Below are 17,192 nucleotides of genomic sequence, written 5' to 3'. Positions count from 1 at the left end.
CTCTAACACTAGCTTGCTCTATTCTTTTTTTATTCTATCCATTTTCTTTATATTATATTATTTAAAATCCCATGCTGTGTGTACTGTGTTAAGCTAACTGAGACTTGTTATAGCACTTATATATCATTGCTCTTTTTGTTGTTTTTGATTGCTTCCACTGTCCTCATTTGTAAGTCACTTTGGGTAAAAGCGTCTGCTAAATGAATACATGTAATGTAATGTAAATGTAAACTGAACAGAGATGACATCACTGAATTCAATGATGAACTGCCTTTAACTAACATTTTGCATTATTGACACACTGTTTTCCTAATGAATGTTGTTCAGTTGCTTTGACGCAATGTATTTTGTTTAAAGCGTTATATAAATAAAGGTGACTTGACTATTGTTAAAGGTACCTAAAAATCATATTGTCAAATCAAACAATTAAATTAAACAAACTAGTTAAATTGTTACTTTACATGAAGCACACTTCTGAAAATAAAATATAATAAGATACAAATTCTGTATAAAGGCACTAAATAACTAGTGTGTGTGTGTGTGTGTGTGTGTGTGTGTAATATTGATAATGTTAATATAAGTAACTGGACCTGAGTTTACATGAAATAACAATTAACAGATGTATTGTAATTAATAAATAATATGACAAATATTTTGCTCATTGATAGTTAATCAATTAACCAACATTAACTTAATTCTGTACATAAAATAAATGGTTCCTGTCTCTTGAAATGTATTATTTTTTTATTATATCCAAAGAAAAATAGAGAAAACACAGACCAAAAAAAGCACTACAAAAGTCCAAATTGCATTTTGAATCCATAGCTGTCTTAGACTGAGAAAATTTGCAGCACTCTACAGTATATGAGGAACAAAGTGAATCGTAAGGTTTTAATAGATGAAAAGCTTCCTTCTCTATAAACACAGTCACTTCTCATTGAAAAGATAAATCCAAAATGTAGCATGATGCAGAGGGTCACAAAGACAGACAAGGAACAAATATCATTTGACATCAAAGATGTGGTAAAATTTCTTCAGGCAGCAGTTTATGAATGTGTGCAGGATTACAGCCTTAGAATTTAGACTTGTATCGTGATTAAATATCAGTCTGTTCCCCATGCAAAACAATCTTTTGACCTTGAAAAATATGATATGACTGAGCTTTGATCTGTTACATCAACATACAGTATGTCAAGTTAACAAAGTAATACCCCAGTATGTAGATTAATGATTATAAAATAAAATGCTTTTCATGTCAGCCTAATTATGGCAAGTCACTAAAGCCGCTATCTGTATAGCGAGGCATTTAGCAGCATCGGACACCTTGGCAGTGAGAATGATATGTTTTGCCTTGTTTTGTGTGTACACCCACCTTACTCAAGTTCAATGACTAGTTTTTGCTCATCATCACTGCTGCTGTTACTGTCCTCATGATCTAGATAATTACTGATACCTAAATATGTTGGCTTGCTATTTATAGCAGGAGGACTGATCTGATGAGTGTGCAGTTCTTGACTAGACATTTGATGTGAGGCATTGCAAGAAATGGGTCCGGCGTTGCATGATGAAGCAATGCTTGCATTAACTATCTCAGTCTTTGAAGTACCACTTTTATGTTGGAAAATGCTGGCTGATACATTTGTACCACTCATTATGCACTTTGATGTCTGATTGTCTTTTGAAAAACTCCAGTAGCTCATAGGAATCCTTGGCTGTGTCTCCTCTTGGAATTCATTTTGTGTGGTATATTTTGGTGAAGATGTCTCCTTTTGGCTTGTCTCTTGAGAAGGACTGTTCCCCAAACCTTCACCTATGCTGTCTTTTCTGGTGTTGCTACATTCCCCTTGACCTTGATGTTGAACATTTTGTGAAACAATGTTTGTGCAAACAGATGCTTCTGGATTGTTTGACACTCCAAATTTTTCATGCTGAACTGATTCTGAAATGTTGATTGACATTTCCTGAGAGAAATGTGGGTGAGCTTGAGCAGATGTTTGATGCTTCTCACAAGAAGTTGCATCTTCCTATTGTCAAAGGAAACATACATAACATTAGTACACATTATGGAACGCCTCAGACTGTCCACAGACTTTACCCTCTAATGCTGTCTTTTGGTTTAATACTTAATCATACTTATAATAATTCATCAAAATAAAACATTTAAAAAATAGTATATGGTCTAGTAAACTGTCACAGTGTAAAGTTTGTTGTTGGTTACGTCATTGCCCTCAGTGTAATGCTAAACACCTGGTTGTGTATTCCACATTTTTCTTGGATTTAAATGGTCTTTTAGGACTTCTCCTGTCACTACTATGATCCCTAATGAACTCCCATTCTTCATGAGCCCTTTATTTCTGTTCTCTCACCTTTCTTTGGTCTCTTTTGCCATTTTCTTTGAAAACTTGGCATGTGTTGTTCTTGTCAGCCAGCTCTGTGCTGGTGCTTTCCCCCTCTCCACCTCCACTCTCAGGATCTTTGGGGGTTGATTCCTTGCTCTGGTTCCTAGGGTCCCTCTGAAACCACCATCTTTTGAGGGTACCATCCTCCACAAATCCTTGAGGGCAGAACAATGAATAAATATATGTAGGATGTTTTGGAGTCTGTCCCTGAAGCCATGTCTCAGCTTATTCTTTCGGTCCATCACAAAAGTTTTTTTGAACATCCTACGAGGGCAGTTGCAAGTACTGAAATAATTTAACTGCATAAAGAGTATGGGCAGATAGTATAATACATCTTTTGAGGTAAAAAATGTCCACACAAACATTGTATGTATTTCACTAGTTCATGCTTACATATAATTAGCTGAGGTATGGTATGCGTATTTGGCATGCTGTCCAGGGAAGGAAGGGCTCCAAACTCGGGAATGGCCCGAACCTAGAGTACCCCCCCTTCCCCATCTATTTATAAAGTGAACTCAAAGTGAGGAGATGGGGTGGAGGAGAGATGCTGATAAACCGTCAATGGATAGAGGTAAGCCAGCGATATTTATATTATGGGATTGATTACTTGATTATGGTCCACCTGTGTTGATTAGGCTAAGTATCTGACGTGCTCCTCCCGAATCTTGTTAATAAGAACGTCATTGCACTAGTTCACGCTTACATATAATTAACTGAGGTATGGTATGCGTATTTGTCGTGCTGTCTGGGGAAGGGCTCTGAGCTCGGGAATGGCCCGAACCTAGAGTACCCCCCAAAAAGCAAATGTACAAGAGGACAGCCGCCAGTTTAAAGAACGCTCCCCCGAAAATAGCATAGAGTACTGGCGTGGGCTGATGTGGTTTTCTGAGAAGTCGTGTCGTTGGCAGGCTGGAAGGGCCTACATACTCTGGTGGGAACGACTTGGGTGTTGGGAGAGTAGGCCCTACCGGCTGCAGGTAATGAACTACATGGTTGTTGGAACCCGGTCGGTAGTGCTCGAGCCAATGCTCAACGAGAGCTTGCGGCGTTGGAACGGTGAGCCCTACCGGCCGATGAGGAGGAGCAGCGTGGTTGTGGTGCCCAACCGGGAGGACCCGAGTTGCCTCGACTGGAATAGGTCACGGTGTCAGCGTGCAGGCCCTACTGGCTGATAGCCCCTGCTATTCAGTGGGCGAAGGGCCTAATGCTGACCGAGAGGGTCCATGAAGCCTCCGACAGGAGATTGAGACTCAGGATGACAGACGTCTGGGTCCTCTCGGTTTGGCAGATAAAAAGCTTTGGGTTGGCCGACAAGGAGGACTCCGGTGACATCCGAAGGGAGACCCCGACTCACGGCACCAGATGGATGAGACTCGCTTGCGGCCAGCAAGCATCGAACGGTAAAGGTTGTCTGTCCAGGAGGCTCTCGCCAGCATCCGAAGGGAGCACACGCATAGAACGGGCTGACCATAGAAAAGGAAAAGGTAAAGTTGTCTAACCGGGAGGCTCTTGCTGGCGTCTGAAGGGAGCACATGCATCGCATGGGTAAGCCTCTCTGGATGTGGGACAGAAAAGGTAACATTAGGTGGCCAGGAGGCTCTCGCCAGCATTGTTTCCTGTTCCTGGAAACAACTGGGTAAGCCTTGCAGGCCGTAGGATACAAAAGGTAAGTTTGTGTGGTCGTGAGGCTCTCGTCGACGTCTTATGGGAGTTTGCTACTCACGGCATGAGACGGGTAAGCCTTGACGACCGTAGTAAGGAGGGAGGGTTTATTTGTGTTTTTGGTACTTGCGGCATCGGACGGCCTGCTTATGGGTTTTGCGACCTAAACCACATGGAATGGTCGTGGTTATCTGGCCAGGAGGCCCTCGAGTGCATCTGATGGGAGCACTTGCATCGAACGGGTAAGCCTCGCTGGCCAAGGATGGAAAATGTCAGGTTGTCTAGCCGGGAGGCTCTGACCGACGTCTGATAGGAGCTTAGCTACAGAAATCGAACGGGTAAACCTCTCTGGCTAAAGGATGGAAAAGGTTGTCTAGCCGGGAGGCTCTTACCTTCGTTCGACAATAGCTTAGCTCTCAGAATTGAACGGTTAAGCCTCTCTGGCCAAAAGACGGAAAAGGTAAGGTTGTCTAGCCGGGAGGCTCTCATCTACATCCAATGGGAGCCCCGACTCCATGCATTAGATGGAATGGAAAACCTCTCCGTACGTAAGACAGAATGGCAAAACAGGTAGCTTGGGGCTTTCACCTATGTCCGAAGGGAGTGTGAGCTCCTGGCAACGAACGGGTAAGCCTTGTTGGCCGCAGAATAGAAAAGGTGAGGTTGTCTGGCCAGGAGGCTCTCGTCAGCATCCGATGGGAGCTCGAGCTCCTGGCATCGAAGAGAGAAGCCTCGCCGGCCATAGGATAGAAAAGGTAAGGTTATCTGGCCGGGAGGTAAGGTTATCTGTGTGAAATCAATTGAGATTGATTTATCTGCAAAGCACTCGTTGGTGTTCGGCGAAAGCTTAATTTGCGTTATTGGATGGGTACGCCTTGACGTCGGAGGAAAAAAATGTTTTTTTTTCTTCTTTTTTTACTGCAATGAATTCGTTGGTATTCAATAGGTATGTGTCGCTGGCAGGGAGTTTTTTTTTTTATTGTGGCCAATGAGGGTTTGGTGGGCTTTCTTTATGTGAAACTGGTTTGTTCTGATGTAGCTTTGGTATGCTTCTGAAGATCATCTTCCAAGAGTTTGGATCTGCTGCTTGGAGAGGCCTTTTTGTGCTGCTGAAGTTGCTGCCCCGATGCGAAAGGAATTGGTGGAGAAATTGTTTGCTGGGATGCCCTATAATTGCAGGACGCATCTGAGGTGTTTTTGGAACCAGAAACGAGTGACTGGTTTTTTAGACTCGTCGATGAATAGTGGTTCGTGCAGGAACTTTGCCTGGGAATTCCTAAGGTGTAGAAATGCCAGGATGGATTGGTAAGGCTGGATTGGGGAGGAAGGATTGAAAATGTATATAAAATGACCTTTCTTGGCTTGGTCTGTTTTGCTTTGCTTGATTAAAAAAGCGATTGTTTCGTCATCGAGTATGGTTAGGTCTGATACGTTAGGGTTGATTTTCGGATTGAAATTGGATGAGATCGTAAGCTCAGAGCACCTAAGAAAGATGAAAAAAGGTAGGATGAACATGGCGTCGAGCGTGTGGGCAATGCTGAGGGGTTGGTAATTTGTGGAGAGGGTGTGGATACATTTTGTGAGGATATCTAGCGTTATGGGTTTCCTGGTGTCTGGATGGGTGGGCTGGGATCGCTGGATCCCTTTTATTAGGAGGGAGGTTTGCGAATTGTTTATATCAGGTGAAGGAGTACTGGTCATCAGTTTGTGAAAAAACTGGACTCCGCTCAGGTAGCTTTTGATGGCAGCATCCTGAATTTATGTAACAGAAAACGAGACAGGGAGTCAGCAATTTGGTTTTCTGTACCTAGAATGTGCTTTGCGATAATTATAAATTGGTCGCATGCTGCGAATCATATTAGACGTCTAAGGAGAGGCATGAGGGTGGGGGAGTGAGAACGGCCTTTGTTTATGCACTGAACTACGGCTTTGTTGTCGCAGTGCACTAAGATAAAAAAAAAAAAAAAGTGAAGTGACATTCAGTCAAGTATGGTGACCCATACTCAGAATTTGTGCTCTGCATTTAACCCATCCGAAATGCACACACACAGAGCAGTGAACACACACACACACACACTGTGAGCACACACCCGGAGCAGTGGGCAACCATTTATGCTGCAGCGCCCGGGGAGCTCGATGCCTTGCTCAAGGGCACCTAAGTCGTGGTATTGAAGGTGGAGAGAAAGCTGTTCATGCACTACCCCCACCCACAATTCCGTCTGGCCCGAGTCTAGAACTCACAACCCTTCGATTGGGAGTCCAACCCTCTAACCATTAGGCCACGACTTCCCTGCTTTTAGATGCCCATTCGTTTCCCCACAGGAAGGCTGCTACTACGAGGGGGTAGAGCTCGAAAAGAGCTGAGGACTGGGTCGAGTCCTGCATCTGGGGGGGCCATGTGTACGCAAACCAACGTCCTTGGTAGAAACCTACGAAACCGATTGAGAGAGCTGGGTCTGAAAATAGATTTAAGTCGATGGGAGATGAAGTGGCGGGACCCATGGTTTTTTCCTGAGCGATGGGAATCCCGATCTCAGAAAAAACTTTTTGGACAATGAGGATATGGGCGGCTGGGATTGCCTTGGGAGGTGAAATAACCAGAAAGTCATCTAAAAGATGGATAATATATGGGATTGCATAACTGTTGGAAATGATCCAGCAAACGGCTTCGGATATCATATCGAACATTTTGGGGCTGCTTTTGCATCCGAAGGTTAACCGGATGGCGAAATAGTATTTCTCGAGCCATCTTATCCCGAACAGGTGCCAAAAGTCCGGATGGATAGGCATCACTTTGAAAACAGAAGTGATGTCTTTTTTTTCAAGCCCGGCTCCTCGGCCCGCAATTTTAATCAGTTCTACTGCCTGATCTATGTCTTGGTATTTGAGTGAAATTCGTCGAGAGGTATCAAACTGTTGATGCTCGGGACTGTGGATTTATGTGGAGATGACAGGTCTACTATTAAGCGTTTCTTACCTGAAAATGTTCTAGTAGCCACTCCGATTGGGCTGACTCTGAACTTTTTGAAGGGGGGGGTTATTGAAGGGCCCGATCATGAAGCCTGACTCGACTTCTTTTTTGATAAGGTTAACTACTATGTCGGGCTTTGTAAGGGCGGATTGGAGATTATGGCAGACCGTGTTTTGGGAAAGCTCGCATACGACACCCGGGTTAAAACCGTGTCTGACGCCAGACAAGAGATCATTTGTAAATTCTTTGTCGGCATGGTGTGCTAGTTTGATGGTAATGCCAAAGATATTCACAGGATTCTATAGTTGTGTGTTGTGTTGTGGTGCGTCCGGATTTATTTTTGGGCAAGTTATGATGGAGTGAGCCACTGACCTGCAGACTCCGCAAGAAATGCTCCTACAGCCTAGAAATACGCGGCTGTGCAAGTCTGAGTCGAGCGCTCCCCAATAAGGGCACTGGTTCCACTGAGCGATTTGGAAAGCGCACTTAGCGGAAAAAAGCTTGTGGTATGTGTAAAAGTGCCCCTCCATAGGACAACGCGAGCTCGGCTATTATAGACAAATAGTCATTGAGTTTGTGTCGCCTGTGGGGGAAGGCTGAACAGATTATCAGCTTGGAGGAGGGTGGTGGCAGCAACTGGGGGCAGGGCTGTGTTTGGCAGCGCTTGCAGCTAAGCGCTTGCTTGAGCTGCGGGCCCGGAGTTGAAAGGAGCGGGTGGCGGGGCTGTGTTTGGTGGCCAGTATGGCCAGGCGTTTGCTTGGGCAGCGTGCCCGAAGCTGGGATGAGAGAGAGGCAGGCTGTGTTAGGCGGCCAGTTCGGCCAGACGTTAGCGTGAGCCGCGGGCTCGGAGCTCGGAGGAGCGGGAGGTGGGGCAGTTTGTGACAGCCAGTTCGACCAAGTGCTAGCTTGAGCCTCGGGCCTGAAGCTGGAAGAAGCAGGAGGCAGCGCTTTATTTGGCGAACTTTTCGGCCAAGTGCTTGCCTAAGCTGTGGGGTCAGTATTAAAAGTTCCATACGATTGGGCTGAGATGGATGGAGGAGGCACCCAGGAGCCTCCTTGAGCTACAGCGCCCTGTGCTGTTGGGATGGAAGCCGCGGTGGGAGGCTGGGCTCCAGCCGACATAGCGGGCACCCCGGCAATCGGAATCGGGGCGCGGCCCAGGCTTGCTGAAGGCCTGTTGCTGCGGCTTGATAGCCGCTGGGAGCTAGGCCTTGCAGCGGAGGATGGTGGAGTGCTTTGAACCGTATTTCTAGGTACTCCTTTCTTTTTTCCTTTCTTTGGTATTGGGGTTGACTGAGGAGAAATGTTATTATTTAGAAAGTTTGCGGACAAGTCGTAAAGTTCTGATTTATTCAACTTGCTTGAAAGTATGACGTCGGTTTTGGACAGGGCCTGCCTCAGACTCGACACCATCCATTTCTCCATTTGCAGAATCGTAGGCCTTGCCGAGCGGTAGGAGGATGCGAGGGAGTCAGCTGCGGTTCTCGCCGGAGGCGGCGAAGGTAGGCCTAGGCGTCTTGGGAAGCGGGTGGTTGCTCGCGTCGTACCGCGCCCGTGGGTTGGAGCCTGAGGCTCGATTTGGAGCCGGCTGGCTGCGGTGATGGGGCCGGAGAACAGCTAGATGGGTCTTTGGACGAGGAATCTCGGTTTTGGGGCATGCTGCTATACGTGGGGACCAAAATGCTGATAAACCGTCAATGGATAGAGGTAAGTCAGCGATATTTATACTATGGGATTGATTACTTGATTATGGTCCACCTGTGTTGATTAGGCTAAGTATCTGACTCACGAATCTTGTTAATAATAACATCATTTATTTTTTTATCAAGAGAGAGAGAGAGAGAGAGAGAGAGAGAGAGAGATAGAAAGCACAGACAAAAAAGCACTGCAAAAGCCTAAATGACTATAGCTGCATTTATAATCCATATCCAGTTTGTTTGTATGTCCTAAGTATTGACATAAATTCACTGCACAAGAGGATGGGATTGTAGTATAATACTGAAATGACCAGAAGTGTTAAAAATACCCTACTTTTTATGTCAACTTTTTAATAAGCAACTAAATAGGTTTTATCGCAGCCAAAAACTTCTTTATACAAAACTGTTAAACTGGACACAGAAATCTCTTTAAAACTGAGCATAAAACTGTTATTTTGAATGCAAAAGTTTCAGCCAGAAAATGTATGTAATTAATGTGCAGATCTTTTGCCGTTCATCCTCCTGGAACATATGCCTCATTGCAAACCTAGTGTCAGCCAAATGAAGAAAAAAATTACGACAGATTCACATTGTATATCAAGGCACACGGACCAACATATGCTACTATATATTACGGCGGTGGAGATATAAAAATGATAGTCTTGATGAAAAACAATCAGTCAGGTTCTCTGGGGTGGAACTGGTTTGGCTGAACTCTTGCGCATGTCTCTGTGCAGCACTGCTCAGAAAAGGAGGCTGCATTTGGATCTCAGATTGCATGTCAGCCGTCTGGAATGGAGACAGGCGCAAAATCTCCCTTTAACCTCTGGGTCTTTGCTCTGGTGAGTCCCTGTGGGGACCATCTTCCAGTGATCTCTGATCCTGAGAACCCTGTCGATTCCCTGAACACATCCAATAAGTCAAAACTATAGCAGTGCAGGCTAGTTGGAAGGGTTAATATTTCTTTTCTGTTGAACTAATTTACCTCTAATAGAGAGACCACCATTCAGTTTAACTGAAGAAGCATATAGCATTTTTCCATAGCTTTTTCTTTCAGGGACTCTGTGTTTTGTTTATTCTCAGCCCCTCTGACTGACCCTTGACCTTCTTCACATTAGTTCCTGTGACAAATTTGAGTGACCTGTGACCTAATGAAATGGAATCTCTTCAGAGTGTGATTTACATCGTAAAGACTGCAAAGATCAAATGTTTCCCTCTAACAAGTGACTCAGGTTAGTGTGAGAATACAGTGGAATTACAAAGGTTAGGACAGAAAAATGCCACAAAGAATGTGATGACAACTTAATGATGTTCCCCTTAGATTCACCCTCTCACTAAAATCTTGGTGATCCTACTGAATTCAAAACAGGTTTTGCCTTTGAACTGATATGACTGGATAACTTTAACATGTGAGACAGAATGGTTCAACAGCTTTGCCCTTATATTGTCTATGGCATGTCTCTGATGACACAGGAAACATCATTTTTAATAAAACATTAATGGTTGCAATTTATGCAATTTCTTTGGCCATTAGTAAAATTCACGTCCTTGAAATTTGATGTAAAAAAATCTGAAGAGTTCATTCTTTAACCTGTAATTTGCATTTTATTACTACTTTTGTCTGACTGCTTTAATAGCAAGGCTTTCTATATTAATCCACTTAGAATTCGCCAACATTTTACAAAGAATTAAAAGATGTTGGTAATATTCTTATGTTGCTACAGCATTTGACTTTTCATAATACTGGTAACAAAATAAATAAATAAATAAAAATAAACAAATAAATAAAAACGCAGCTCAAGTGTTAAAATTATAAAATGTCTGCTGACTTTCTCAGAGAAGTCATGAGCATCACTGGAGGACAATGTCTAGTAACAGACACAGAATGTTTGATCTCTTGTCACCATCTTGTGTTGATGTTATGTTATGGCATCCTGTGTTATAAGTATTTATTGTGTATAATGTCTAGCTATGGTTGCTCTCACATGCAAGTACTACACAGTGCTACACTTTAAATAGCATGACAATATTACCTTGCAGAGTTATATAGTAAGTGTTTGGTCCCACCTGTGAATATTTCCTGATTGCCATGATGTGTGTAAACATCTCTACATCTGGTACTGTCTTCAAGAATGCTATGAACGTCAGATGTCCTGTTCAGCATTGGACAGGATGCTTTCACTTCACTATAGGTGTCATTCCCGAAGTCACCTGGGCCTAGAGCAAAGGCCTGCTTGAAATCATACAGTGTAGTTGTTTGGCCTGGACAAAATGTTTCAGTCACCAGAGTCCTGTGCTTGCAGCTGAGCTTACAGTTGTCATATGCTCTCATTTCTCTTGTATCTAAACCTGAGCTGCCACATGCAGTCTTGTTGTGACTGGTCTGTATTGTGGAGTTTAGCTCTTTTTGCATATGATGTGATTCTGCAGTAGAGGTCTTTTTCTCACGAATACAAGTTCTGATCTTTGTTTGAATATTTTCACAGTTTCCTGATAATGAGACTGGCACTAGGTGGCCTGTTTCGTTTGGCTCAACTGGCTTAGTATTTGTTATAGTTTGAGTGTGATTTGGCTCCATTAAACAATACAGCTCTTTATCTCTGGATGTCTCTATGAATGTTTGGTCCTCAGAGGAGTTATGGTCCTCAGAATCTTGGTTATGAAGAGAACAGTTTTGGGGCTCTTTGTCATTTCCTCTTCTAAAATAGTTATTGTCCACTAAACAAGGTTCACTTAGTTGGTCTCCAGCCACTAGTTTGTGGCATGTCTCTGTGGTAAATTCAAACCCAGCAGATTTTCTGTCCTGCGGATTCTCAGGTATCTTTTGTGGTTCATACAGTTGTGCAATTGAATTTTTGTTGTAATCCACTGAGGCTGAGATATGAACCTTTGTCTGTGGATGTGACCAAGATGAAACACATTGGGGTCTTCCATTTGTCAAGATTTTATCATTTTGAGAGTTTAAACTAGAAACAATTTCTGCTTTGTTTATCGGACTGGCAGATTCACCACTGGAACGGTTCTCTTTGCTCATCTCAGCATAATTTACCATTTCCTGTGCCATGCACACATGAGTCACATCGTTGCTATACACCTTCTGTGAAAGTGTTGTCTGGTTTGTTAAAGTGCTTGAAGTTGTTGTTTCAATATGAGGCTCTATCAACGCTAGCTGTTCATCAGAAATGAGCTGCATGACTATCTGGAGGTCTGCTGTTTGTACATAAAATGTGTTCTGAACCTGCACTGAGCCATTTAGTTGTATCATGTTTCCTTCAGACTGAGGCCCTTGAAAGCCCCCAGTGGCCATTTTAGAGGCCGTACTTTTCAGAGTATTCTCATACACTGTGGATATGATGTCCTCTGTAAGACCAAGAGGTTTTCCTGTTTCATTCACAGGGGAGGCAGGATGGGTTTGTACTGTAGGTGTTGTAGCTCCTGAAGAAAAAGTTTGTACACCAGATTCTGAACAATATCTCACTGTTGACATGTTCAGTGATGTAACAGGCTGTGTGTTTTCTGAGGTTGATGATACAAAACCTGTTGACGGGTTTTCTACCACATGTGTTGCACAGTTGCTCTGCAACAAAGATATATGATGCTGCACTGGTGGAGAAACCAGCGAAATTGATGTAGGTGTGGTAGACTGAACCTGTGTCAGGAATTTGGATAAAGTGTTTGTTTGATTTAACTCTGAACAGGAAAGCGATAAAATAGGCATTGAAGTTGTTGCACATAATACATCTTGCTTCCGGGCAAAGGTTGTGACTACTGAATCACCCTGACAATGCTTTGAGGGTAGTACACTGTTTTCAAGATGACACTGCACTGTAGCTTGGCGACTTTGCCTGAGATCCGGAATGTTTGAGCAAGTGCTGTGTGCTAAAGCAGAGTCGGAGCAAGAAGCCGATGCTTCATCTGTGGAACATGGAATCTTCAGCTGATATTTGGGAGGAAAGCTGGTCTTGGTTTCAGGGACAGTAGGGCTGCTGACAGAACCAGACGGTGTGCCAGATGTCCCACTCACATTGATAAAACAAAAAGCAGGGCTAAGAGTATTATCAAGGAACTGGCTTGGATTTGACAACTGATGTATAAATCTACCTTGCGGCTGGAGATTTTGCATGTTGACCTTTTGTGCCGGAACTGTGATGGAACTGTACGTTGCACAAGTTGACAAGGGTAATTGACCAATTAAACCATGCAGATTTCCATTTGACTCTCCAGTTCTAGGATCTGAGATACTGAGCATTTGCACATCATTCCCAGTGCGCTGTTTCTTCCTCTCTGATGGGATATGGAAGTCAGTTTGTTGTGTTATTATTTCATCCCTTTCAATGTCTTTCCCTTTATTATATTCAAGGCTGGTACATGAGACCTTAAAGTCATTTTGTAAGGTCACAACAGAACAAGACGTAAAGCTCAGAGACTCAGATCCATTGGCCTTCTGTTGGCTAGTTTGAATTCCTAGGCTTTGGTCAAAATCCAGTGTAGTCCTTTTCGCCTTCAGTGTACAGTCTTTCTCAGTATTGTAGAGTTTTGTAAATGTCCCACCTTTGTAAGTGTGCCATTTTGTGTAGTCAAACTTTCTGACTTTCTTCCTGTAGTTTCCTTTTATAGTTGGCTCAATTCCAAAATCAGTGCTGTCTCCATCTGAGCTAAGGCTGCTAATACTACCTCTTTCAAGTCGGGATCCCTCTGCAGTAGTCAGACAGTCTACCGCTACCTGCCTAACTAGTGAGCGATGACATGGTGCTTGTTGGTCTGATGACCTTAATGGGTAAACATGCCCTGCACTGCACCGTCTGCTTAGATTCAAACTATTTGCTCCATCAGTGGGTTTGCCATCTGTAGGGAAGGGTAAAGAACTGCTTCGTGCTAATGGTGAATGCTCCAAGCCAGTGGAGTGCTGCGTAGGTACAGAGCCGTGAATTGCCCCACCTCCTCTGTCTTGATTTGTTGAGCTTGAGTTGTGCTTCCTGCTCTTTATCTCAAAATGGAAAGAGTCTTTATAAGTGTATGGCACAGGAAGATCAATGCTTCCTTGTTTTGACAATATTGTCTTTCTTGGCCGCACAGTTTCCAGTTGTTTATTATCCACCAACACACTATTCTCATATATAAGCTTTGAAATAAGTTTTTCCAGCTTCTGCTTCTCCTGACTGGACACCTTGCATTTGGAGTCAGGGGTCATATCTGAGGATGTCTGGGAGGTGCCTGATTTCTGCCGTTCCATAGTGGCTTCTGTCAATGATTCCATACTGGGATAATGCAAACTTGCTCCAGGACTGATGGATGAATGATGCTCACTGCTGTCACTGAAGCCAGAGTCTGTACTGTCGTGGTTTTGAGATTTTCCTCGGGACATGGGGAAATCCCAGGGTTTGGAAAATAAAGCTTCCTGCCTTTGAAGAGGCATACGATTTAAAGTCAGCTTTGTACATCCATCCTCACTCGGTGCACTTGTCTGCTGGACAGCAGGATTATTTTTCACACCATCTGATAATTCCACAGGTTTTCTCAAAGAATTTACATTGTCTTGAAGCGCTGGTGTTGTGCTTAATCCAACCATGGCAGCACTGTGCAGTCCCCATTCTATAGACATTGTCTTATTCTCTGTAGAGTCTACCTGACTGGGTATTGTCACTACAGGAAGAACTTCTTTGCTTCTATTCATGTCTGCTGAATCCCCGCCATTCATCTCACAGGATGGACTAGAACAGTTGTCCTTTAAACTCTCCGTGCTGTCCTGGCTGCTGAAAGTGCCTTTGTCAGATTCGCTGGAAAGGCGTGCATGAGCCTGGGTGCGCTTGTGTTTATAAAGGTTACTCTGCGTCTTGAAGGAAATGCCACAGGTAGTGCAGGGATATGGTCGCTCTCCTGTGTGGCAACGAAGATGTTTCTCAAGCACGCTGGGTTTCAGACAGTCCTTACCGCAGTATGGGCAAATATGCTTCCCAACAGACTTAAGTCTGCCCGAGGTTGCTGGAGCCACTAGCCTTTGTTGTTGCAAAACAGCCCCGCTGGCAATATGCAGTGTCAGAGAGGGTAGAGTCGAGTTGCCACACATCCTTGGAAGGAACAGTGGTACAACCGTTGCATCCTGCAAGGCTACAGGTTGGGCCTGAGGGTATGGCTGCAGGCCAGGGGCAGGAATGCTGTGGACATACATAGTCGTGAGAGGGGCCTTAACATGCGTCTCCTCCGCTCTCTGTGCAGACGCTGAACACTGAGGCTCAGCAGCTCTCACAAAGCTCTGCTTGCTAGTTGCCATGGTAACACAACCCTTGTGATGTTGGGAGATGGAGCTCACTAATTATCTAAAAAAAGAAACAGTTTCATTATTATTATTATTATTATTATTATTATAATTATATAATAATTAAATATATATATATATATATATATATATATATATATATATATATATATATATATATATATATATATATATATATATATATATATAATTTTTTTGTCCCTATATTTTATTTTCATTAGGCCTGAACTTTGTATCAAATGATTCCTCCCCCAAATCTGAATTGGAATATAGGCGATAGGAAGCTAAAGATTGTTTAAAAGGACTGAGATGGTAGAAGCTACAAAATGTGTATTAGAGCTGTCTGACTGATCTGGACTTCAAAAGAACATGCTATAGCAGCAGATATAGCTTTTCTCTGCTCAATTAATCGTGGAAATCTAAAAATATTGTGAACATGTTTCATGATGGATTTGATTTCAGTGAGAATCTCACATTTAATGTGAACACATGGTCAGTATATTACAGAAGCACCAGAATATGAGCAGAAAATGGTGTTGGTAGAGTTATGACTCATTTCTAGAAAAAGTATAGCATCAAGGACTTTCTAACTAGACTAGATTATTTTCACATTTATGGAAATGTGAAAACATTTTTTTTAATTATTATTTAAAAATTACTTATCTTTGCTGTTTTTGTCTCTTAAATGTTCTGTTTTAGCTCTTGTAACATTATTGCAGATTTATTATGATTATTGGCTCGTGCGGTTCTTTACACTAGAGTTAAAGAACTTAACTAGAGTTAAGACTGTCCTGTCTAAAACGTACAGTATTACTTGGAGGTTTGCAGGAAGTTTGCAATTTATTTTTACTGTCTTAAAAAAAAGAAGCCTAGCTCTACAGCTACTGTATGTTCAATAAATCTGAGGTTGTACAGTTTAGCTTGTTCACATGACAGATGTTAATAGACAAATGCACATTTACAAATTACATCACTATGAAAAAAAGCCCAGACTTTAAATTATATAAACTAAAATATCATTACCTTCCATCCTCAGTTACTTGCAGAAATAAAGAAGTTATATTTAAATAGGTACAGTTTTTGTTATTGTTCACATCCTTTATCAGTGCCCTGTTGTCTGTGTATCACATCATTACGCTTACGAAAGATTACTATCAAGCTACTCAAAAGACATGAAAAAATAAGTCTGGATGCTCTAACATAGTGCAATCACAGGTCACTCACCAGAGCTTGGAAATTAAAGGTGACACGGCAGCAGCAAAAGATTGCCCAATTAAATCCACAACGTGTAAACAAAAATCCAGCTTTGGAACAGTGCGAGGTAAAACGAACAAGAGAGTCACAGAGAGCATGTGACCGTGGCACCCTATCTCACCACAAAGGCCCTTGGTTCCTCTTCCTTATTTAGTTTTCTTACAGCCATTTCTGCTGCTGATGGAGGAAATACAAACGTCATTCATGCAAATGTGACTGGATGACGGTGACAGCACAATGTAAAAAGTACTGTATGTGAGAGAGAGTGAAAGAGGAACAGAGAAGTCACTGACAATACCATCAAAAACAAAGTTCAGGGCGCAAACACTTTGAAAGAAATGAACCCAAACCAAAGTAAAGATCATACCGCAACATGAAGATCCAGAAAGAAAGACTGAGATGGACACAGATAGGGAAGAGAGCAGATGGAGGGAGGGAGAGAAAGAGAGAGAGAAAGTGAGAGTGAGCTAGTAAGACAGAGGCAGAGTGCGGCACATAACAACACAACTGAACTGAAAAAAAAAAAGAAAAAAAAAAAAACTGTTCAGAAGAGGAAGTACTATGATCATGGAGACCCACCTCAAAAAGATCATTTCACCCACAAGTGCACACACGCTGTGTTTGCTGCATGTACCTGACTTCTGTTTCTGGCTTTTCTCACTCCTCCAGTCACCCACACACAAAGGAGGAGAAGTGTAACATTATTTGTGGCAATGTAACATTTGATGGTGCATGGTTTTATTTATTTATTTTCTAAGACATGTTAGCAGCTACTCATCAAAAGTGGCTTTTGTCTGGCACCCAATGATCAGAGAGTACATTAGCTACCATCTGTGCTTTAAACTACAGCAGAGCAATGGATGGCTCATTTTACATATATATATATATAGTACACATGTATTTTCACATACATTTAGTAGATATTAACAATA

General features: G+C 42.7%; 1 protein-coding gene across 1 annotated transcript; it reads right to left on the bottom strand.

The window, feature by feature from the left end:
- Positions 1 to 724: 724 nt before the first annotated feature.
- LOC127968255 (uncharacterized) lies at positions 725 to 16,839 on the bottom strand. Its single transcript, XM_052569317.1, has 4 exons — positions 16,231 to 16,839; positions 10,797 to 15,046; positions 2,367 to 2,554; positions 725 to 2,024 (listed from the first exon to the last, which is right to left on the bottom strand). Exons 2-4 carry the CDS (start codon positions 14,998 to 15,000, stop codon positions 1,374 to 1,376), a joined length of 5,043 nt encoding a protein of 1,680 aa, XP_052425277.1. The 5' UTR covers positions 15,001 to 15,046; positions 16,231 to 16,839; the 3' UTR covers positions 725 to 1,373.
- Positions 16,840 to 17,192: the final 353 nt, after the last annotated feature.

The sequence above is a fragment of the Carassius gibelio genome, chromosome B11 (genome assembly GCF_023724105.1).
Source record: "Carassius gibelio isolate Cgi1373 ecotype wild population from Czech Republic chromosome B11, carGib1.2-hapl.c, whole genome shotgun sequence".
NCBI classification, from domain to species: Eukaryota; Metazoa; Chordata; class Actinopteri; order Cypriniformes; family Cyprinidae; genus Carassius; species Carassius gibelio.
This window is presented reverse-complemented; position numbering and strand designations above follow the sequence as displayed.